General features: G+C 44.0%; 1 protein-coding gene across 1 annotated transcript in view; it reads right to left on the bottom strand.

The window, feature by feature from the left end:
- KCNH5 (potassium voltage-gated channel subfamily H member 5) overlaps positions 1–18,133 on the bottom strand; it is a 143,479-nt gene extending 125,346 nt beyond the window's left edge. The window contains exons 1-3 of the mRNA XM_062495737.1: positions 18,061–18,133; positions 5,476–5,599; positions 1,391–1,497 (exon numbers count right to left, since the gene is read on the bottom strand). Of these exons, the coding sequence (XP_062351721.1) occupies positions 1,391–1,497; positions 5,476–5,599; positions 18,061–18,133 (304 nt within the window). The remainder of the gene's footprint in view (positions 1–1,390; positions 1,498–5,475; positions 5,600–18,060) is intronic.
- Between the last annotated feature and the right edge of the window lie 5,777 nt (positions 18,134–23,910).

Raw genomic sequence — 23,910 nt, 5'->3', positions numbered from 1 at the left:
TTTGGAGGGCTCCCCTGGGCACCTGCAGGAACAGCTGCTTTGCCTTCAGAGCTGCTTTGCCTTCTCTCTTTAATTAACATGTTGGCTAAAATGCCTTGATGCAGGCAGAACTGGAGAACTCTGCAGGCATTTCCTGCTATTTTAATGCCCACACAGGAAGATTTAATCTAAAAAGGGAAAACAGAGGTAAAGCATAAGAGGAGGTGTCGCGGATGCTCCCTTCAATGTCATGGAAGGTTTAGGTGAGTTTGCAGTGAAATGGGGCAGTCTGGCACAGGGAGCTCTTTCCTGAGGCACAACATTCCCTTCCCTCATCCACAGCATGCAGGGAAAAGCTCTGGTACTCCCAAGCCAGCATGAAAGCCCAGCCAGGGGAAGCATGCCTCAGAGTCTGGGCTCCAGGCGGATGACCCAGGGGGAGAGATCCCCATTCCCCACAGCACCTGCATCCTGCACAGGGCACTGAGAGCCAAACTGAAGAGAACATCTCCATCAGGATTGGTCTTGGACTGCTCTCGGCCACTAACCCAGTAAACTGAACTAATTCTGTGCAGAGCAGAAGAACCAGCTTTTCTGGAGCACATTTAATCTGAGTTTTGGCTTTCTATCTTGGGAAGATGGTCTGTGCTAGTGAAGGAGGCCATTCATTTCCACTGACAACAACCACCAGCCCAGCTGGTCTGTCCACCCTACACCAGTCCAGCATGAGGCCACAGACCAGCATGGGTTGTGCTCAGAATGTGCTCTAAGGTTGACAAGCCATTACTGCCCAGGACAGAAGATGTGACTAGAATGAGTTGTGGTTAAGACAAAATGAAGAAAATCTCCAGTTCTGGCACCTTCCTGCAAACCCAATGCCACCAAGAAGGAGGAGCACAGGCTCTGAATCTCATTAAGCTGTGGAAATCCCAGGTTTTCTAACTAATCCTTGGGCTATGTGCCAGGCTTAGTGCTCTCCCCAGACTCGTACATGTTGGTTTACACACCACGGAGACATCGCTGGGAGCAGCCACTCATGGCAACCAGGGCCTGGGTTCTCACTTGGAGACATGGGGGTGTTCCCTGAGGGATGTGGGGGAATCTCATTCAGCATTTCTTTTCACCTAACCCAGTCAGTTTCCCTTCAGGGAAACAATCCTCAAAACTAAATATATTTTTGAAAGAAGGAGTCAGACTAGAGACAGCAGGGAACAACTACTATTCCTGGCAATCTGAATGCCTGGCCTGAAAAGAGAGCTCTCTTCCTGAGCTGTGGCAACCAAAATACCCATTTCTTCTCTAAATCTTGTCCCAAATTTACCTATATGTCAAAATGAAAATTTCTTTCAGTCTATTACATGCTTTAAATATGCTTTATCACTCCCAGCATCACACACAAATATATACATACTGTTTTTCTTGTAGAGGAGAATTTCAAAGCAGTTTGACTCATAGTTGTCAAAAGTCTGTCTGACTTTTTCAATGGTCTTCTTGTCTGTCAGTTCACCATACATGAAACTGAAAATAAAAAAAATCTTTTCTAGACAAGCAACGACATTGTTACAGTCACTTTAAATAGCAAAAGCTATGAACTGTCATTTACCAAGGTTTAATTATGATTTACACTCCATTTAAATATTTAGAGTGTCACAAGGACACCTGCAATAGTGAGCAACCATGACCACCTTCTTACTGTAAATGACTGCAAATAAATCCAACATAATGCGTCATTAAGTGCTTTACTGAGCATATCTTTAAGGATATATGGTTAGAAAAAGAGCTGACAGCTTATGAAGCAATTATCACCACAGCTGCAGGCCATGGCAGTATCGCTGTCAAAACAGAGAAAACTGAACAAAACCTCAAAAATCTCACAAATTTTGTTCAATCCTCCTGAAAATCCTTCAGGAGGAGGGATGTAAGGTACTATGGGTAAAGGCTGTTGGCTGAACCGATGGCTGCAAATCTAATCTTGTCAAGATGCATCTGGGACAATAGGATAATTGGAATTCTTTTACTAAATACCAATACAAATAGAGGTAGGATTTAAACAGCGAGGAGCAATGGCTGCAATGTGTAGCTATGTCTGCACTGCTACCAAACAACACAATTAATCCTCATTTTCCCAACTGTATACTGCACTTCTTTAATAGCTCAGTGGAAAATACTAAAAAGCTTTTGGAGACTCATCCCTCTCTAGGCTGAGAACATAAAAATGCGATTTTAACTCTGCTATTTCTTGCCACTTAACCATCTCATCTTTGCATTCTTTTCCAGGTCAGACCTCCAACTGGTGTAAGCAAACCCAACCCCCCGACCTTACTTTTGACAGCCTTTGTAAGGAAACAGCCAGGCTTTTATTGTCATTCTCCCCTGGATTAAAAATAAGTGAAGGCTGCTCTGTGCAAATTCCCAATTACAGAACTGAAAGAAAATGGAGCACCAGATAAAAGCTTTCAGACACTTGGATGAATATACTTTTAATTGATCATACTTTCCCCCCCCCACCCCTTCTCTTCGTTCACAAACAGCTTGAGCCTCAGCTGAAACCTACAACAGACAACCCTGAGAATATGAAAAGGAAAAGCTATCAGTGCCTCTGTGGTTTCAGTGCAGCTTCTCCTATTGATCAACAGACCTCCAAAGGTTCAATAAACATTTATTTTATGTCTACTGCTCTGAAAGCAACAATAAAACAACATAGTGCTTAGGGGCTTGCCAAGCATTAAAGTACTCAATGAAGGCCAGACCATGAATCTTTTCCCTCCACAGCCAGCCCAGGGAAGCAGTGGAGCTGCTCCCACAACAAGGTGCTGCTGCTCTGGGTGATGGAAGCATCAGAGGGGCTGCAACATCCTTGTGTCACTACAGCTGCCTCTTCACTGCTAACACAGGCACAGACATTGATTAGAGTGGGTATTAGGAAAAACATCACTGAAAGGGTGGTCAGGCACTGGAACAGGCTGCCCAGGAATGCTGTGGAATCACCAGCCCTGGAGGTGCTCAGGGAACACGAGGATGTGGCACTTGGGAACACGGCTTCGTGGTGGAGGTGGCAGTGCTGGGGTAGTGGCTGGTCTCAAAGATCTCAGAGGTCTTTCCCAATCCAAATGATTGGGTGATTCTATAAATGGCATAGCAAAACTCTCACCTCTGGGACAGCAAAGGGGATGCCACCAGGAAATGGTTTTAGCCAGGCATGAGGCTTCATTAATGTGCTGATTATCACTAACATGCACAGCTATCTTGAGGACCTGCAGAACACTGCTCCTTTTCAAACAACCTGCCTTTCTCTCCCCACTTCACCTGATAACCTTTTATACATTTATTCGTGAGATGACAACAAAAAGTTTGATATTTTATTTTTTTTAATCTATGCCCTTTTTAATGCTCTGATGAATCTCTCTTTTGTTTTCTTGAGACTTAATGTTTCTCATAGTCCTGAAGGAAAAAAAAATAGCAAGAATTTGTTGAAGTGCTTGATTTTACATGACTTATAATACATAAAGTTGTGATTAATTAGTGATAAAATGACAAATCCTCCATGATGATGAGAGGTGGACGATACCAGTTAGTGCTGCAGGACATCAATCAACTTTATGTTTTAAATTATAGGCAGCTTATTGTTGCAGTAAACCTGTAATGCTCAAATCTCATATTATATTCACACATAAAGAGACATTTTAAAGGCTTCTGGAACAATAAAAACATTTTTCAGAAGGCAACTTTTAACAGCACCAAAAGAACCTCAGAGCCTTTCACTGCACAAGTTATATAAGATTTTTGCTTATCACAAGTTTAATTTAATTTAGTCTGTCCTATTTTGTACACATGCAGGGACTCCTACTTCTTTAGTCAATCACTCTGTCTTTTTCTGCCTTTTTTTTTTTTCTTTTGTTATTTAATGCTTGTCAAATGTCTTGACTGCAAACTGTACAAGACATAAATATCAAAACCACTCTGCTACTGGGAATCTTACTACATAGAAAACACACTTATCAAAGAGAAGCAAGACTTGCTGAAATACACAGAGAGAGACACAATCTTAGATATTTTCTCCACCCCTAAAACAGACCAGCTGTCATTTGGTATGCCTGGGCTCCCACCTCCCTTTAAAGCATCTCTTGGCACAGAAAAGCCTCGTCTGAAGTTTCAAATTGTGCTCCTCTGTCCTTTTCCAGGATGCAGAGCAGCAGCATCAGAGCAGGTCTGGGTTTGCAGGGCAGTAACAGCTGTTTGAGAGGAATTATCCAGCACAGAGGAAAAGTGAAGCACAGAAGGCATCCAACCCTACACCAAATTTACAGCTCTCTTCATCCTAAACCGTTCAGGCATCAATTGCAAGAGACAAACATCTGCCCAGGAGGAACAGCAAGTACAGATACACATCAATGGCTTCAAAACTCTGCAAGGTGAAGAGCAGACACCATTTCTGAGGTGCAGCTCTGTGGGTCCCATGGGCATCCTCAGTGGGGCTTCTTTGAACACTTTGGCACTGCAAGGACACAAAAATCAGGCCCCAGAGGTACCATCCCAGCACCAAATCTAACAGGCTTGCTGCCCACCCTGCTCCTGCCAGCTGAAGCATCAGCTGATCACCAGTGTATGGCAGCATCTTCTCCCAGAAATGGTCACTGTACATCACAGAATCACAGAATGGTTTGGGTTGAAGGGGATCTTTAAGATCCAAACACCCTGCCATGGGCAGGGACACCTTCCACCAGACCAGGTTGCTCCAAGCTCCATCCAGCCTGGCCGTGAACACTTCCAGATATTCCATCCTCTGTCCCCAGTCCCTGGAATTGGTCGCTCCCTGAAGGCAGAAAGAGAAAACCTACACAAACTTGTATCTCAGCCCTCCCTTCTTGCCTCTGTCCCTCATTTGCCTTGCTCACATCATACACATTCACACACATTCACACACATCAGGGAGCCAGTCCTTCCCCAAAAGCACCTCTTTCTAAAGCATGCAGCAGGCACGGCTCAAATGCACATCCAGCCACAAATCACAGATGCTAGCTCCTGAAAGACCACCAATAAAAGAATAAAGCCATAAAGCTGCAATGCTTAGAGTAAATATATCAGCAGCCTAATCACTTTCTTGGGAATAAAGATGCACTCTGTGCATTACTGGGCTCACTGTATGCTTAATAACAGGGGCCAGCATGGGCTACAGGAGAGCCCACTGCCTCCTGGCATGGTAACAGCAGAACTCAGAGCAATCTAGCAAAAGAGCCTTTGAACTATACTACCTAAAATCCCATTCTCTTTACTGGATCATTAGCTAGAGTATATTCTCACCAATACTAGCCAGGATAAATTTCAAGGTGCTTTACCATGTTGTATATAAGTTGCCAGTTTCATTTAAAGACTAATTTAAGACTTCAACACCTGTAAAACAACGCCTTTCTCACCTCGATACTTTCTCCCAAAAGCTCGCCATTCTCCCCAGCAGAGTAAAAGTTTTCAAGTGGCAGCAGAAAGCAATGGGCATACCTGCAAGTGCTACTCTTCTGCATGACGTCAGCTCGGTGGTATCCAGAGAGTTTACAAAACCCGTCATTACTATAAACTACGGGCCAGTCCACAATCTGGGCGTTTCCCAACAAAAAACTGGATTCTGAAAGGACAAAGAGCAAAAGAGAGGAAGGGCTGCTGTCAGTGGCAAAGTACAATGAAATCCCCCTTGTGTCACACAGCAGATGCAGAGTTATTCAGTAACTTCTATGCTGACATTTCAGAAGGAAATCCAAATGGACATCTGAAAAGAATTAGTGAAAAAACAGGATAACCCCTGGTAATGCAAGTAGCTTCCTACACCACAAAACACTGATATAAGCCCCAATGCTTTAACAACTTAGAAAGCACTCATTTATTCACAACATCTGGGCAAGATAGCATGGTTTATTTTTATTTTATACATATCTTGAAAGCAACATTAAATGAATGAGAAACTGAGTTTTAAATGCTGAACTGTATGCGTGCCCAAAGCTGATAATGACTCTTTTGCTTAGAGAAGTAATTTTTTCTTCCTGGCACGTCTGAGTCTGTTTTGCAGGACACAGCCAGGATCCCTGGGATGAGGGATAGAGTGCCAGGTGATGCTGGGGAAAACAGATGTTTTAAAATTGTAGTCCATGGTAGTCTTAAGTGTTTTCTTTATTTTTCCTGTTAGTTTTCAAATTCATTTTGACTACAGCTATGGAACTATATGGTCCCATTCACTGGTGCTAACAAGCTATTAAAATGTAACTATTAATAATCATGCTGCAAAAAATTATAGGAAATGTTCCCTTCAGTAGTTCTTGTGGGGGGGAAAAAGAGGCTATTTTTACAATTTGTCCTCATAATAGCCAAAGAATGGTTATGACAACAGCAGACATTTACTCAGGTATGCATACTGATTTTAACATAAAAGTAACACCGAGTTTGCATGAGCTACACATGCCCTACTCAAGAGTGTTTATAACTGTGACTGGGTTGTACATTTTGCAAATATTATTCTACTGAATATGGAACATGTACTAAAAATAATATTTCTATCTTTTTTCTTTATAAGCATGAATTTTGAAAAAAAAATAATCTGGAGTTTATTGGATTTTCTACAGAAAAGCAGATTTCAAAATATTTAAAAGCCAACCAATGGGAGAAATAGAAGTTTAGATTTTGTGGAATCTAATGCTTTTACATTCAAGGCATTTACTCGGATCCATCACAAATATTCTTTAAGCCTAAATGTCAACTTTAAAAAACTGCTTTCCTGCCCACAGGAAGATGCCCATGCTACAAACAGCAGGAGACACAGAGTAAAGCCTGAGCATTACATAAAATATCCCTGGATTCCAGCAGCCCCTTTCTGCTGGGACTCAGCCCAGCTCAGGGGACATCCTAAACCTCTGGGCACCAAAGGTTTTGCTGGAGCTCATACTGGCATTCCCCCACACCTGCATCTCCATTGATGCCTAAAGAATTTTTAGGTTTTTTTAATGTATTTTCATATACTTGTAGCCTTGTAGATTTTTAATACACAGTAGCATGTTTTCTAGTATTTTTTCTGCCCTTTCTCATAATAAGCTAGCTCTTTTCTAACACATTCTTGAAATTCTGTTTTTTCTTATACTTAAGGAGAGAATTTCTGATAGACATTTGGTTTTCCACCAGAACTTAACAGATATAACAAGAAAACAGGGCAAAGAAGCTCCAGAACCAACTCCAAAGTATTGACCCAAGGGTGGGTTACTGGGGTAACCGATTTCCTATTGGATGTACTGGATAGATATACTAATTAATTAACCTTATAAAAATTGTGAAAAGTCTTTTTCACATGTGCACAGAGCCATATTTGTGCACCTGAAATATTTCATTAAAGAGTTGCTTTTTATCTTACCATTTTAACACTGTTGCAAGATTTTTTCCTTTTGTCATTAGGCAGCATTTCCAGTTTGGAAAAGGAGATATACCCCCAACCCCTCAAACCTGGGCTCTCCCCATGGCTGCCACCCCATCACCACCACACTGCAGAAGCTGGAGATGCTGGGAGCATCAGGAATTCTGAATTTCCTATGCCACAGGGAAACAACCCAAGGCTGCAGGTTAAATTTGGAAAGATTGTCTTTATAGAACCCTCTCTGGCCGAAATTCTGCTGGCACATCCCAACAGAAAGGGCACAGCCTGGTGATGATGCACTCAGGGATGCTCTGCACATCCCTGAGCTCCCCAGAGAGCCACAGTCCAAAAGCAGATAACCTTCCTGCCCTCCTGCAAAGCCTCCCCATCCACAGACATGAACTCCGTTGTGTATTCCCACCACGTCACTGCTTCAGGACACAGAGCACACAGCAGGAGATACGTGGTGCAGCCAGATAAATAGCATTTAATGGTAGTCTTCTATGGATTTTATACTTATTTGCACCTGAGGGTCCCAAAATATTTGATAAGGCATTCACCAAACTGATCAAATCCACAAGAAATTTGGGAGGGGACAAAATGTAAGGCCAAGCTATTGACAAATTGTTGTGGGTTTATTTTTCTTTTAAATCCCATAAAAACTGGGGTAAAAAAAACAAAAAGACAGTAGAAACATCTTGGTAGATATTAGTATTTCTAATTTTCAAGGTTAGATCACATCCATAATATTCATATTAGAAGCTTGACCAGATATTAAAAGGTGTTTTCTTTTGCACCCTTGAATTTTCCTTTACTTGATTGACTTCTTCTTTTTAACCCTCGTCTCCTAAGCAAGCAAAGCTCATTCATCCATGCTCAGCACAGGAATATGAATTATAGAATCTTTTAGGTTGAAAAAGATCTCCAAGATGATTGAGTCCAACTGCAATCCCAGCACTGTCAGATCCACAACCAATATCTGTGTGTGTGTGTCCAGTTCCAGCCAAAAGAAAACCCTGAATCAATGTTTGCCTCTTGCTATAGACCAATAAATCCAACTGCAGGCACAAAGCCACAGGAATCCACGTTTCATTAATGCTGCTGTTCACTGAGCAACTTGATAAAATTGAAGGAAGAACAGGTCAGTGTCTGACCCTTCAGTTTTATTGCATGCCCAAATCTCAGTATTCACAGAACTCTCTGTATGTAACCTACCTTATATTTTATCAGGAGTCATTATTTTCTTCAACCAAGGCACAATTAATTCTTCTTTGTTTCTACAGTTACAAATCATAACTCCAGGCAGCTTTAGTTCTACATGAGCCAGTCCATACCCAGCTGTAAAAATCCAGACAGTGTACTGGATGACAGGACACTTTGAGAGAACCTCTCTGTTTTTGACCATAATTTTATAAAATCATGTTATCACTACTAGTCATCGAAAGTCCATTTCTGCAGTTCCCTCCAATGAGGATGGATCCACAGCCAGTTCATGACTAAATCCACCTGAATGCCTGACTTTCATATTCCTACAGTTCAGATTCATGATTTCCTGGCTAAATAATGTCATCACAGTTGTGTCTTTAATTATAATTTCCATGAGTCTATGGTAAATTGCACTCTGTCCAATTTCCAGCTGGCTGCTTGAACCAGGTGTAAGAGACAAGGGCTGGGAAAAAACTCATTTTATCTCCACCTCCAGTTGCCACAGGGCAGCCAAGAATGGAGGTGCTCAGACTCTCTTCATAGGAGAGGCAACATCTCCTTCCCTGCCCAAGCCCTCAACAGATAAAAGGGGTGTTTTGTGCCTTCTTCAGAAGAAAAAGAAAAGGAGCCAACAAAAGGTCTGAAAACAGCAGGGTGATGGGCATGGCAAGGACACCAGCACTGGGATCTCCAAAGGCATATTCCTGTCAGATCCAATAGACAAGAAATATATTCTGCAAGCCTTTTGAAAGAACATGTTCTATTGGAGATATTCTCAATAACAAATGTTTGTAAAGAAAGCTTAGCTACTGATAACTGGGCATCGCTGAATCCAGCCACTACACCTCCACCAGAACACATCAATTTACTTTAATTGTGTCACAACTTCATGGAGACATCACAAAAGGGATTGACAAGGAAAGCCAAAGGCAGGGCATAAACACAGCTGATATCAGCTGTAAGGTGCTGTGAAGTAAAACTTGTGCAATAGCCACGCTGTGGCCCAGGAAGGAAGATCTCTCTCTGGGAAGCTCCCATTCTCACAAGTATTTTTCTACAGAAACTGGGAATTCCCCACTGGTCAGTGGCACACTGGGCACTGCTGAAAGCAGGACAGTAACTCTGACAGACTCTGGTTTGATCCAGCACATGGTGAGACTCCAGGAAACCAGGATCCAGCTGACCGTGGTATAGTATCTTATACTCTGAAAACACTTACATGCAGCTAATTTCAAAACTCACACAATGATTATCCTGAAATCTCTGGTGATGTGCTCATCCTTCTTGGATTTCCCTGATGCACTGAAAGTGCATGTCCACTTCCCACTTCCTTACAGATAAAAGGTCAATTTTTATTATTTCTAAGCTTGTCTTGATGTCATTGCCTCCACCAACCATCTTCTCCACCCACTGCCCTTTCTGATGCACCGTAGGGAGCCCAGATCACAACTCTGTAGGTTGTGCATGCTCCTTGACCAGTCACCTCCATACACCAGTGTCTGTCTGTAAGGAAAGCAGGGTCTGCCAGCAGACTCGTCTGTCTCAGAGTTGCCAGACTCCTCTCAGGAAGGCAGCAGGCTTTTTGTTAGCTAACATAACTCTCGTAACATATTTACAAGGTTTAATGCTGATGGCAAGGGAACAGGCAATTAGAGGCATACAGTCAGCAAAACTTCAGGTTGGAAAACACCAAATTGAGGAAAACTTATTTTAAAAAGGCGCTGCATTTGCTGTTGCCACTATTCTATTTTGTAAAAAGGCTCTTTTGTATAAAGGCAGCCTATGCTGTAGAGCAGCAAGCCTTTAATCTTACTCTATCTTGCAGTAGCTAGCACTCAACACAGTGCTGAGCCTTGTGTTTGTTATTAAAACAAAATAAAAAGCGAACAGTGTGCGAGCAATTTTTTAACTAACAAAATGCCTAAAGCAGTGTAAAAATTCATGTTATGTAATGACAGGAGAGCAAGAACAGCTAAATCATTCCAGGAGATATGCTTAACCAAGTGAGAAACATTGTCTCTAATCATTTTTTCTCAAGAATGCTTGGGTACCACTTGCAACCAAAATTGTTTAAATCACTGTTTTTGAGAATTCCCTCTCTTCCCAAGGAAACTGCTAACTGACCTTTTTTTTAGAAAGGTCACCACTGAAAATATGTTGTAAAGAAAGTAAAGTAGTAGCAGAACACAAACAACAATAATCATTATAATGACAAAAAGAAGCAGCGTTTCCATCTAGGAACGAATTCCTAATTATCAACTTTACACAGAGCTGTCCTTCAGAACCACCACTGCACAGCAAAGGCAGCTCAGACCTCATTGGGGCAGGGAAATATCTGGAATTTGTCTTTTTTTGCTAATATAAAAGCCCCAAACCACCTCAACTGCCCTCAGTTGATTCTCGTCAAAACTGCACGGGGTCAGCATATTCCTGCAGACTTGTTTAGAGCATCTTGGAAAACTGGTGGTGCTCCTCTGTGGGTGTACTCAGGAGGGATGTACTAAAAAAGTTCACTTTTTTAGTTTTCATCAGTTTCCTGAGTGATTCTTGGCCCTGGCAATACCCAGTGTTGTCTGTGCGACTCCAGCCACGTGCTCAAGGTGTGCTGCATCTCCATGGAATACAGAGGAAGACCCTAAGCCTTCTTGGAGGGAACAGCCCTCTGAAATCTGCCTCAACAGGCACCAACATCCCTCCAGCTCTGGGGCTGGCTGCAGACAAACCTCAGTTCTTGAAGCAGCAACCTCCACCAGCACTTTGTACTCCTGTCTGTAAAACCACAGTGCTGTTTTCTAACAAAGCTATAATTTCCCCAGTGTCTTTAAAGCATGCAAAACATCAGTGTCATCTAATTTACCCAGTACATTAAGCGTTGCTTTCCTGAAAAAAATAAACTCTCAAAGGACTGACTCTTTACGTCACCTTTCTGTGCCAGTGTTGTCTTTATTCAATACTCATAATATGAAGATGCAATGAGGGCTAAACCCAGAGCAAGGTGTCATCACACTGGCCATGCTGAAATCCACTATCCAATTATCCACTGCCCCAAAAACTGCTCCTCAAAAAAAAACAGAAGACAGATAATCCAGCTCTGGCTGAAATATTAAATACACATGTAAGCCACTCAGCTGGGAACACAGCAACTTTCAGCAATTTAGCAAGCGAGCTCAAGAAGAAAAATTAGGGTCTGCCTGAAATTTGTCTCCTCAAAGCTTAGAGAATTATCTGCAATCATTGGAGTGTGGAAGCCCACAAACATCCCCTGCCTTTACTGTGCCACATCACTGACCCCAGGAAGAGCTCCAAGGCAATAAGAACATGAGAGCATTTCTATGAATTACCTGAAAAATGACATTTCATACAATTCTGATTACAGTTTCTCCCCCACGCATCCATTTATCCTAGAATTAAACTAACCCTCACCTATCCCAGTTACCATCTAAATGTCACGGCTGAATCTGATCCCTATTAAAATTATGCAGAACACATCATAGATGTACTGAGACTAAATTTAAACTGGAGCATGCTGTAGCTCTCACTCAAGGCACACAGGCACCCTCAAGGAGAACCAGAATCCCGACTTCCAGCTTTGTACAAATGAGAGTGCTGCCTTCACATTCCCAGAGGAGAAAATTGTGGTAACAGGAGCTCTACAGACACAGGGCTCCTCTTGCAAACACTGAGCCCGCAGCGAGTCCTGGCTGCAGTTCCACACAGCCTGGCTGCTTCTCAAAAAACCCTGTTTGGGCAGAAAATCAGCTGCATCCCCTGTGCTCTCCTCTCCGTGCCAGTGGCTGAAGCAAAGCTTTCCACAGGACTGATCCCAGAACTCCTCCAGGTGTGGAGTCACGGCCACTTGGGATACCCTGGGCTTAGCAGTTGCAACAGCCAGTGCCTTGAGTGTGCTGATTAAACAAGTATTGTCCTTCTTTTTTTATCTGAAAAGCAGATTATTAGAGTATCAACTCCAAAATCTTCTATTATTTGATGTTATTAAATCAGAAAATCCTATTTCCTTCAGCTATCCAAGAGAATAACTTAAAATCCCAGTTCACCACCAGACAGCACCCTGTAAAACAGGCTAATTACATGTATTTCCACTTCCTGACATTATTCTTTGGCTGTATACTCCTTTCAACTGCAAAAAGAAAACCCGAATGTTTCCTCAAAAACAAAAACAAAAAAAAAAAAAAAAAGTGAATTTAATTTTTTTCCTTCTCCCAGGTTTCAACATTAACCTGGGAACGCAGCAGCTCTTGCACTGACCTCTTGTGGCAAGCGCTCAGCAGCGCTCAAATTTCCTCCAAAAGGAGGATGGATACCTCTCCCAGCATCCCCATCCCATCAACCATAGCACAAAAGATGAGAAAGAAAAAAAAAAGAAGAAAATGAAATATAATAATAAAAATATAAATTAAATGGGGAAGGGGAAGGGGAAGGGGAAGGGAAAGGGAAAGGGAAAGGGAAAGGGAAAGGGAAAGGGAAAGGGAAAGGGAAAGGGGGGCCACAATTAGAAATAAGACCATAAAGCAACTGACAATATCCCAAGGAAAACGAGCTTTTCCTTTCGCTAACAACATGGCATTCTTTAAGTTTCTAAATTAATAAAAAGGCACGGAGCTTCCATAACTGCTTTTTTAAAGCAAAAATAAACATTTTAAACCATGCAGAACTCCCCCAATTTCAGCAGCAGTCAGAGCTGCTTAATCTGTCTGCGCTCAGCAAGCCCACTTGAAAAGCAAGGAAAACAGGGTGTGCAATTGCAAACCCCTCACATATGTCATCTAGTAATGCTTGTCGGTGTAAAAATCCACTCTGCACTGATTTCTGTGTCAGCAAGCACCCTGCAGTCACAGGAGCTGCAGAAGGAACCCTGTGCCTTCGAATGTCAAAGAGAGCCCTAATGACATGAGCATCTTGGTTATCCCTTCAATAACTTCTGACCTGAACTGGAGGATGGAAACTTTCACCCCATGGTGCATCCTGCTTCTATGCAGGGATTTAGGGAACTGCTGAGCTCTGCATTTTTCTCAGAGGATCCCAAGTGACAGAGATCTACTAAACTTGAAGTACTTTGCTTTAAAGAACTTTCTCTGTGCAGCATGTGTAATTTAATTGGTGCCAGATGAAAATGCAGTTTGTTTTAATATAGGGGAGAGAAGCCCGCATGTATCACATCACACATCCCTGCCTGGAAGACAGGAACACCACACGAGCTAGTAAGAACAGAAGACACAAGAGATGCTTATTTTATCTGTAATACCAGTGGAATAAAATTTTAAAAGGTGTCTTACTGCAACAGACGTGACACTTATTTCCCCTCCCCCGCTTTCCAGGTAACCTGCCTTGACAAAAATCACCTGTGAACAGGACTGATCCTTTCCCACATCAGTCACAGGGACCCAGCAGGGCATAAAGATCTATAGGTAGGAACTGCTTTTTAGGAACATGGCATAAAGCTGAAAAAGGCCAGGAATTAAATTCTAGCTTCATTAAAACTCATGCTGAAATTCCCATATAAGCCTTACAGAGCTAAGATTTCATCTCAGTGTCAAATGCATCTGTGAAAGACCCACTTTCATGAGGAAGCTTTTAAGAGTTATTGCAACAGAAACAATACCTAATAATGATGACTCTTATCATAAAGATAAGATTATATACAGTTTTCACTAAATCCATCCCCTCTTCCAAACTCTCAGTAGTCTTTATCACAGATTGCTGCCAAGTCCCAGAGTCACCCTTTCCACAAATTCATGCTCTACCATAAAAGCAAATTGTGCCATTAGCATATACTTAATTTTTCTCTTGGTAGAACTTGTGAAGGCAAGACAGACTTGCATGGCTCGACTCACTGGATGACTCTGCCCATGGGACAGGTCCATAAACCCCAGTCCTGATCCAGAGACTGTCCCAATTCTGTACCCTCTGCAGTTCCACAATGTTGAGCACAGGTCAGCATCAGAAGGAGCTCTAAATGCACTGAAGAAGTGAACAATAATATCAGTAATAATGGGCACAGCCTGCTGAGAACATCTTGGGAGAGAACACTGCCCTTAGGATGGTACTTATTAAACATCCCAAATACTAATGGCAGTAAAAGGTAGTCACCTTAATGTGATTTAGCCCAGTGCTCTCACAAAACACCTTTCAGCTCAGCAAAACACCTGGTGCTCTTGAGATCTAGGGCACAGCCAAGGCTGTAGTGAGATCGTATCAATCTTTGTGAGCCTCAGATAAGCCTCAGTGTATTTTCACTGTGCTTTAAAAGAAGAAAAAAAAAGATTGCAGAGAGTGCACTGAGGTTACCCTGAAGACAGGTCTGCTTGTCCCTTTTACCAACCACAGCAGCTCTAAGGACAGACCCTGCTGCTCCCCGCAGGCTTTGGCACTCCTTAAGTGGAGCTCAGCTGTGGTAAGGACAAAGATACTGCAAAGCAGAGGTTGCCAAGCACCACCCTATGCCTTGGGAAGCACCTGCAACCTGTGATTCTGCCCAAACACCAAAGTTCAATGCTGACCTAAAACACTTCACAAGCTCCAAGGCATAAAGTCATCTCCAAAAGAGATTTCCCCAGGCAAGTCGACACTGTGGGACCTCTCCACGGCTTTGACAGCTGCTCCATCCTTCCCAAACACACTGGCATGGAGAGGGGCATCCAGCAGGGCAGCCCAGCTCTTCCACTCTCCAACACAGAGGGCAAAGAGCCAAGGTCTCCCCATTTCACAGCTACCCTGGTCACAGCCACCTCATTCCTTTCTGCTCGCCTCCTTGGTGCTTTGCTCATTGCTGCACACTGTGAGCACTTCTCCCACAATTTTAACCTGATGAGCAGCCAAAGCTGAGGTAAAAAGGAAGGGTTCACAGCATTCCTAAAGATAAAGTGTCCAAAGAATGCTGAAAATTCAATATATGATTGCTTTTAACACCAGGCTAGACACCACACCAAGCCTGCACACAGTGTTCCCGCTACACCTGCTCCCAGTCCCGACTTCCCACATTTTAAAATTATTACAATTTTGTCTATAAATTTTCTTATTAGGATCCATCTCTGGTAACTCGGAGTAATTTGTCTCCATCAACACTTCATTTTGAAGTCACTGCTTCTATTTCACCTGAAGAAGAGCCTATCTGCTGAAATACCTGCCTGTTTTTTTTCCAGCAGTACCCGTAGCCTAATAGAAGTTATTACCCATATCTACAAACCTTCTCTTGGTTGTTAAAAAAAAAGGCTTATGATCAAGAAGTGCAGTGAGATTGCATAAACGTTACAAATCTCAAAGGAGAATGTTCCTGAACCAGGAATGGAGACAGAAAGGCTTTTTGGGGGGAATGCTGAAGATGTATTTTTAAAAACAATCATCAGTCTTCCTTCATCCCATTCCTCAAATTGTCAATGAAAAATCCCTTGGAGCTTGGTGAATCTATGCCTAAAAGCAGACCTAGCAGGCAGCCAGCAGACCAAATCCTCATCTTCTACTGAGCACTGGCAGGAGATACTTGAACCAGATTTGCTCCACCGTATACTATTAAGTTTGGATTAAACAGTACTGAATCAAATGAAAATTTCTATTTCTAAAAAGGATAAATAAGACTGTGTCCTGGATGACAAAAATAAGAACTAAATCATGTTTCAGCTCACAACACTGACAACTTACATGAGTTAAGTACAAATTCCCAATCTACTTTCCTCTTTGTGTCCAACGGGGAAGATTTACCTCTCTAGCTAGCACCATGCTTAGACATCATCAGTGGCACAGCAAAAGCAGAATAAAATGACCAGGTCAGCACGATTTATAGCTCCTAAATTAGACCAGGTTAAAAGCTGGAGGGGTACATGCTTTTAAAGTACAATGTTCTAAAGCCAGTCTTTGATACCTCAAAGCTTTACTGAGCCTTCACCAGGGAGGATGTGTGATTTAATTAGAGCATGATACAAAACCATGGCACTCCCAAACCATGTTCCCAGCCCTACCACCGACATGCTGCATGACCTAGGGAAATCAGCTGTGATGCCCCAAGCCCCCCTTTACGCCACAATTTGTCAAACAGGTTGAGAAAGCCTCTGTATGTCCTCTTCCACAAGGAGCCATGAAGTGTAATTAAATTCCGCCCAACACTTTGAAATTGTCAGAGGCAAAGTGCTATATAAATGCCTATTAATTAAGCCTGCATTTAATATCCTGGGAAATAAATGCACTATTGGGGAAAACCAGCTCTTGGAGATCGTTCAGCTACAGGGCTTGACAGGGAGTCAGCTGCCGACCACAGAACTGACAGAGGCAACACAAGAGGGAGGAAGCCCCCAAAAACAGCTCAATACAAAGCTGGCATTTTAACATACAACATCTTTAAACAAATTCCGACTCCTCATCCCACTCCTGCTCATGAGGAAAATTCATGAATCACCAATTCACTACCTGCCATCAAAATCCACTCCAAGCCAGCACACCAGACCACACTGGTGTGACTGTGAGGTACATCCAGCACTATGCAATATGGAAAGGTGGAAAGGAACATTTTTCAGCATCATTTCACACCCCTTTGGTGTCTTGATTAATACTAAATGTAGTAACTCTTCTCAGTGCTCTGCTCTGCTCACCTTTCCCACTCCTGTCCCCAGGTGTACGCTGGCACAGCAGTGCTTCCCCATGGCAGCATCGCCTTAAACTTGGGCTGACGGGCTGACCAAGGAGTTATCTTTTAGCAAACCCAAAGCTGAGTTCCCCTACATTTGTGCAAACACTCCTATGTGTCAGTGCAAAAACTACATTTAAAAAATGAATGTAACTAGCACAGGACTTCTCTAAAGCAGCATCTACATCAGCACACCCAAAGAGACAGTGGGCTGCAAACACATTGTAACCTTAATAGAGCTCTGTACAGAGCTCTTGATCAGTGCTTTGCACTAGAAAGGGAAAAATTCACTCCAGCAGCAAGGAATAACTGGATGCCACACAGTCCTGAAGTAGCCCTGTAAATATTCACCTGACAGAGGAGCCATAAATGACCAGCTGCAGACAGTCCTTCACCCATTTGCTCAGCCACAGGATTACCATCATCCAAACCACAGTCACTCCCTCACCGCTTTCCCGGCACCTTCGCCACAGACTTTAAAGTGTCACAGAACTGCAAAAAAAACTTTGAACCCCCTGAATGGAAATAGTTGCGAGTCCTAATTATTACAAAACTAAAGAACAAGAAAAAGGAGGGAAAGAAAAAAAAAATAATAAAAAAGACCCGGTGAGCGGAGAGGATGACAATTTATTGTCTCGCAGAAGTGAAAAAGGTTCAAACTGGCAGGAGCGATCGCGATGTAAGAAGCGCGGGGACACGGGGTAAGGACCGCGAGGGGATGCTCCGCAGGGGGATGCGCGGATCCCGTTCCTTGAAGGCACCGCTTCGGCTCCGACCCGCCGGGGCGAGAAGCCGAACGGATAGAGGGATGGAGGGACAGGACGGACGGATGCGTGACGGGGGAATCTCTCACCGCTGGAGCGCCGGACGATATTCTCCAGGAAGGTGTTCTGCGGTGCCACCAGCCCTCTCTTGCCCCCCGGCATCCTGCAGCGCCGGGCTCGGGGGCCGGGGGTGCGCGGCGGCGGCGGCGGCGGCGGGGGGCGGCCGGAGGCGGCGGCGGCGGCGGCGGCGGCGGCAGCGCCCGGTGCCCGTGAGTGGCGCAGGGGCGGCCGCGGCCGCTCATGGTAGAGGAGCCCCCGCGGCGGCTGCAGCGCGGTCTGGGGCCGCGCTCCGCGCTCCGAGCTCCCAGCGCCGCGCCCGCCCCCCCTGCGCCTGCGCGCCCGCCCCGCCGGGCCGGGGGATGCCAGGGCATGGGGGGGACGGCAGGGGATGGCAGCATGCGGGGGGACGCTGCGCGGAGCCCTCCGAGCATCCCCTCCTCCCCTCCGAGCATCCCCCCCCTCCCCTCCGAGCATCCCCTCCGGGCATCCCCCCCCTTCCTTCGCTGGTCCCCTGCGAAGTTCTGCCCTGAGCGAAACTCACGCAACCCCCCCCCCCCCCCCGGTTTTGCATGTATGTGTTGTTTTGTTTGTGGTTGTTCTTTGGGGTTTTATTCCCCATCAGCGGTTGGGTTTGAGGGAAAACCCTCGGGAAATGCTTGTGTGGCACACTGGAAGGCGGCCGCGCTTCGCCCGCAAAAGATGAGCGCGAAGTGCAACGCGATGTGTTAGATGCCGCTAGCCTTGCCTGAAGCCGTCAAGATAATTCTTGGAGGATTCCCCCCTCTCTCAGGAGGCGGATTTGGGGCTGGAAACCTCTTTTCTCCTCGTATTCAGGGACCAGGCTCTGCTGCGCCGGAGCCCCAGAGGAGCAGGTGAGTCAGTGCCGTGAGATGCCACACCCGAGATTCTGGGCAAGCTTTGAGTGTCCCTGCCCCAGCCGCCGTTCTCCCTCCAGCCTTTTCTTGACTAGGATAGTATTTTTTAAAGCTATGGACAGTATAAACCTGGAAGGAATTTCTCCACCAATTGCTTCTGCCGATTTTGCATGCTGCTGTAGACAAGAAAGGATCATAGAAGGAGCCAAGGACGTGGAAAATCAGCATTTGTCCAGAGCAGGAGCACGTTCTGCAGAGCACATCCCGGTGTGCCGCACACTCCTGCCCTGGTTGGCACAAGCAGCACTGCTTCTCCCAGAAGACATCATTCCACTGTGGAAAAATCAATTTATTTATTTTTTCATCCTGCTTGAAGCACCTGCTTCTTCCTGTGCTTGAGTCTTGGTCGAGTAAGTCACACTGAGGTCACCCGAACTCCAAGGCTTAAAGTTTAAAATCCTTACCACATCAGGAGCTGTTGCTGGAACAGATCTTTCCTGGGTGCCAGTACTGCTGTCAATGAAAAATGTCTGGTTTTCTTTTCATTTAAAAAAAAAAAATGCAAATCAGGAGCAGCTCAATTACAATCAGTTTGGGAGTGCTGACAGAAGACGAGTCTGAGGTGTGAACCACATCTGATTTGTCAAACATTCATTGCTTTCCCCCCAGGCCTGGCATCTTCAGGGCTTTCCTTCGAGTGGTGTGGTTTAAAAGATGCTCCTGCTGAGCGCTGCCCCGAGGTACAGGGAAATTTTGCTCCCGGTAATTGGAGGGTGGAAGGCAACACCTTTGTTTCAAGTGAGCTGTAGCTCACCTAAACCACCTGTGCACAGGCAAGTACTGTGTGATTTAGTTATCTGGACAGTGCTGCCAGGATCTCTGCTCCCCAGTTCCCTCCCTCCCAACCAATCTGAATTTTTCTACTCATTTCCCAACCTCATTTTGAAACCTAGACTTGCTACGTGCCTCCTACTCCCCTTTTCATCAAACCCCTTCTTGTTCACCCTTTCCACTAAACTTTCCTGCTCTGAAGTGGCAGCCATGCCCAAGAGTCACTCCATCCTCCCTGCTCCATTCTTCTCAACTTCAGATCCCTCGTTTAACTTCTTTTGCTTTATTTCCAGCAGAACTAATTAAACAATAGGTTATGGAGAGGGACAAGCTCCAAAAACATATTTTTAAATGTCACCAACATCAGGTAGAAATGGCAAGACGTGGTGGGATGTTTCTATACTGCAAAAAACTCCAGAGGACACTTCTTTCTTTTCCTGGAATCCTGGATGAGGCTAAAGATAACCTTGAAAAGAAGAGTCTGACAAAGAAAGCAAACTGGGAACTGCAAAGAGACTCTTGTCTTCTTTTGGGAATCTTCGAACTGTTCTTGGAGACAGCATCGAGCCACCATGCAGGAAACTGTCAGAAAGGTTTGAGGTCAGTGTAAGTTGGAAAAAGACTTCTTTCCACATCAAAAATACCCCAGTCTCAACCACTTGTTCCTAAGTGTGACAGAAAATGCACTGTGATTCAAAATGCTTTTTTTTTTCCAGAATAGGTAAGTCAAAACAGTTTCAATTTTAAGGAATTAATTGTTAAAACATTAAAAAGAAAAAAAAAGTAGTCTAAGCTAAATAATGTAACAACATTCCTGATGGATAATCAGAGCGTTCCTAGTTCTTATTTCTTCCTGGCTTGCAAACTTTATTTCTTTAAGGGAAGAAACTAGTTTTCCTTTCCTAAAAGGAAAAAAGCAAAAAGGGAATGAGCACATCGCTGTACTGCAGTAGAAGTAATCATGATTCCTTCCTCTCACACTTCACATTTCTTTACTTCTGAAATTTGAAGCACCTGGTCAGGGTGATTTACCTCTTTTCTGGTATTTCTACAAAAGGCTCAGCACCCCAAATCCGCCCAGCAGTGGGCAAGCACTGAGCTCCCACAGCAAGTGGAGACAGCACACACTATGAAGTTCAGCTGCATGTGGTGAAGAGCAGACCCTTGGAATCTAAACCTACAGGAGAGGGTTATTTTACTTCAGGGACCATTAAACATTTCAGAACTGGTTCTTATTCACAGCACAGAGCTTTAAACATGTCTTCTGTGAATTTATGAATTGAAGAATCATCGCTCCCAGGGCTCTTAGAAGAGGAGGGAGACACAGAGTGGCATAAACAGGTCAGGCACTGATCCAATCCAATAGCCTGAGTCATTGGAACATCCGAGCTGCGGAACAGATGCACGTTTCCTTTGCTCTCAGTGCTGTGTGTAACAAGGTGAGTCAGGTTCTTGGGACCACCCTGGGAACCCAATGAGACTCACCCACATAGGTCTAAAAATACTGTGAGCAGAACTGAGTCATGGAATACCCTTGGCAAGGCTCAGAGATGTTTTCTACCTCAGGTGTACCACACAGAAGACTTCCCATTCTAAAATCCACCATCAAGATGACTGTGGGCTTTTGTTAAGAACAATGTGATTTGTACATATGAACTCCAAATTAGCAATATTTGATTTCCGATGACCTACAGGTATTACTGTAACAACAGCTCAAGTGGGAAACAGATGCCAGAGAGACATTTGAAGGATGTTAAATGGTGGAAAACAGGTAGAATTTTCTCCTTAAAGGTCAAAGGATGTGACAGGAGAGGCTTACCTACAAAGAGGCTTGGGACCCTTAATAAATCTTTCTCATGAGTAAAGTAAATCTGTTGTCAGATACTGGAGTGGGACAATAGGGGAACTCATACTGCAACTTCTTCTCTTCAGCGGGGAGGACTATAAGGTCAGCTTTTTGGTTTTTTTGCTGGCTCCAAAAACACTACTCAAGAACTGGGTGGGAGTTGTCAGAAATCTGCAGGAAGCAAAGCAGCATCTCTGAGCCCACCATCCTGCTCACCATAAAGGTGGAATCTGAGTCTCAAAGTTGCTGAGGGGATGGCATCAGATCTGCATTTCTTCATTACTTTCAGGCAGTAGCCTTCAGAAAGGAGGAAATGCCTCTGCTCATAGCAGCAGCTGATGATACCAGAAAGAAATACTTAGGTGACAAAAAAAAATAGAGAGGGGGAAGGAAATAAATTGCTGTTTCTTTCCTAAAAATAAAAAATTGCGGTTTCTTTCCTTCCCTGTTTTGGGGGGTTTTGTTTCTTAACCCAAATACAAATTAGAAAAAGTGCTTTGGCAGACAGGAAATCAATAAAAACTTGACAAAAGTCGCTGCTTTTTGGTATAAAATTGATGGAAAGTATTGATGAAACCTCAGACCTAAATTACCCACCAGATTCTAATTTGGCACCAAAGAGAATTCTTTATTCTCTGTTGTGTTGGGCAAGTTAAGTCTGGACAAGTAGACCTGGAAGTTATAAATCTCCTGTCCTTCAGTCCCTTTGTCAGTACAAAGCAAAGGAAGGCAGAACTTATGGAAGGCAACAGCGTTCAGCTGAGTCAGGCACACAGGAATTAGGAAGAATTAAGGGTCCCTGTGTATCCTGCGCCTGGGATGCACTGAGGATGGCTCAGTGCATGGATAATGGCTAAGCCTTTCCCTTTTACACTTCTTATTCAACATGGACCTGTGCCGCATTCTCGGGACCCCAGCCAACCTCTGCTCAAGTATGACACGATTCTTTTTTTTCTGTGTGGTGCTCACCACTAATCTGCTGGTGCTTTGTAGTGTCCATTGAATATCTTCTCCATTTTACCTCATCATACTGGGATCAGGCAGGAAACTGGGGCATAGGGAGATTAAGGTCAAAATGGTCAGGGGAGTCACAGTGCCCAGCTCGAGACATCCAGGATCCTTCAGCAGAGGATCCCAGTGCAGCAGAAGTTTATGCATTCCATGTCTGGAGGCTTTGGTTACAGCTGTGAGAGCAAAGCACTTCTCCAGATCACAACCTCTGCATTCCCCATGAGCTTATGAGAAATCCAGGAAGAATGGGCAGTGGGAGAGCCTAGGTTTGGATGACTTGCACGGCTTCATGGAGGATCCCTGTTTAACAGGAGATTTAATAACAGCTCTTGCTTGGTTTTAACATGACACTTTTTATAGCCCTTGCCTTATTATTTCATGGCTTTCATTTTCTCTAGTGGGCACACCAAAGATATTACAGGCCAAAGTTGCACACAAGTCAGAAGAAGTCGGTGGGGGAGGTTTATACACACACACATGAAATATTGTGGGGAATGTAACTGAAGACTGTGTTGCAATGCACAGACCTAAGGGCAGAGGCAACCCAGGCATAAGAAGGGCATTGCCTCCCTTTGGAGCAGCTAGAAACCAAATTTTTCTTTTCCATAGTCTTTTCTTAAGCCAGAATCAGACACTTGGGAAAAGAGCCTTTAAAACATTATAATTTTATTAATGTTTTTCATATTCCTTCACCTGCAAGGTCTGTGCTTCAGTTATCATGAGTCCAGCTGTGCAGTCACAGGGAGCCATTAAAGCTTCTGAAATGACCTAAAATAACACCTCGAATTGAACAGCATCAAAACTTTCAAAGTCCATTATCACAGCATCAGACAGGTGCTGCAAGGTCCAAGCCAAGACTCGTGTGTACCTTCTCCCTGGAAGAAGGGGAATCCCTCATTTTCAAGGGTACAGAGCTCATAATTCTTACCCTGGAAGGAAATCCTGACACATGCTGCAGCATGTCTGTGGGTAGGGAAGCATACAGTGATAAGAGTGAAAGCTTTCATGTCTTCAAGACCTTTCAGGAGAGAAGAGGTGGAAATCTCAAACTCCTACTTGGAAAGAAGAGTCCACTGATTTAATGTAAAACCCCAGTATGACCAGTACCACAGGATGGCAGCTTGTAGATGGAAGCAATGTATGGGACAAGGGAAAATCAGAGTCAGATGTGACAAGTTGGTGCTCAGTAGTCAAAAGGGTGATGTGGAATAAGGGGAGGTTCTTCTATCATAAGGACAGCAATTATCAGCACCCACATTAATCACGGGGGCCTCTAATGAGCCCATGGCAACTTCCTCTCCCAGGGTTTCATCCTG

This window comes from Cinclus cinclus, chromosome 6 (genome assembly GCF_963662255.1).
Source record: "Cinclus cinclus chromosome 6, bCinCin1.1, whole genome shotgun sequence".
In the NCBI taxonomy this organism is placed as follows: domain Eukaryota; kingdom Metazoa; phylum Chordata; class Aves; order Passeriformes; family Cinclidae; genus Cinclus; species Cinclus cinclus.
This window is presented reverse-complemented; position numbering and strand designations above follow the sequence as displayed.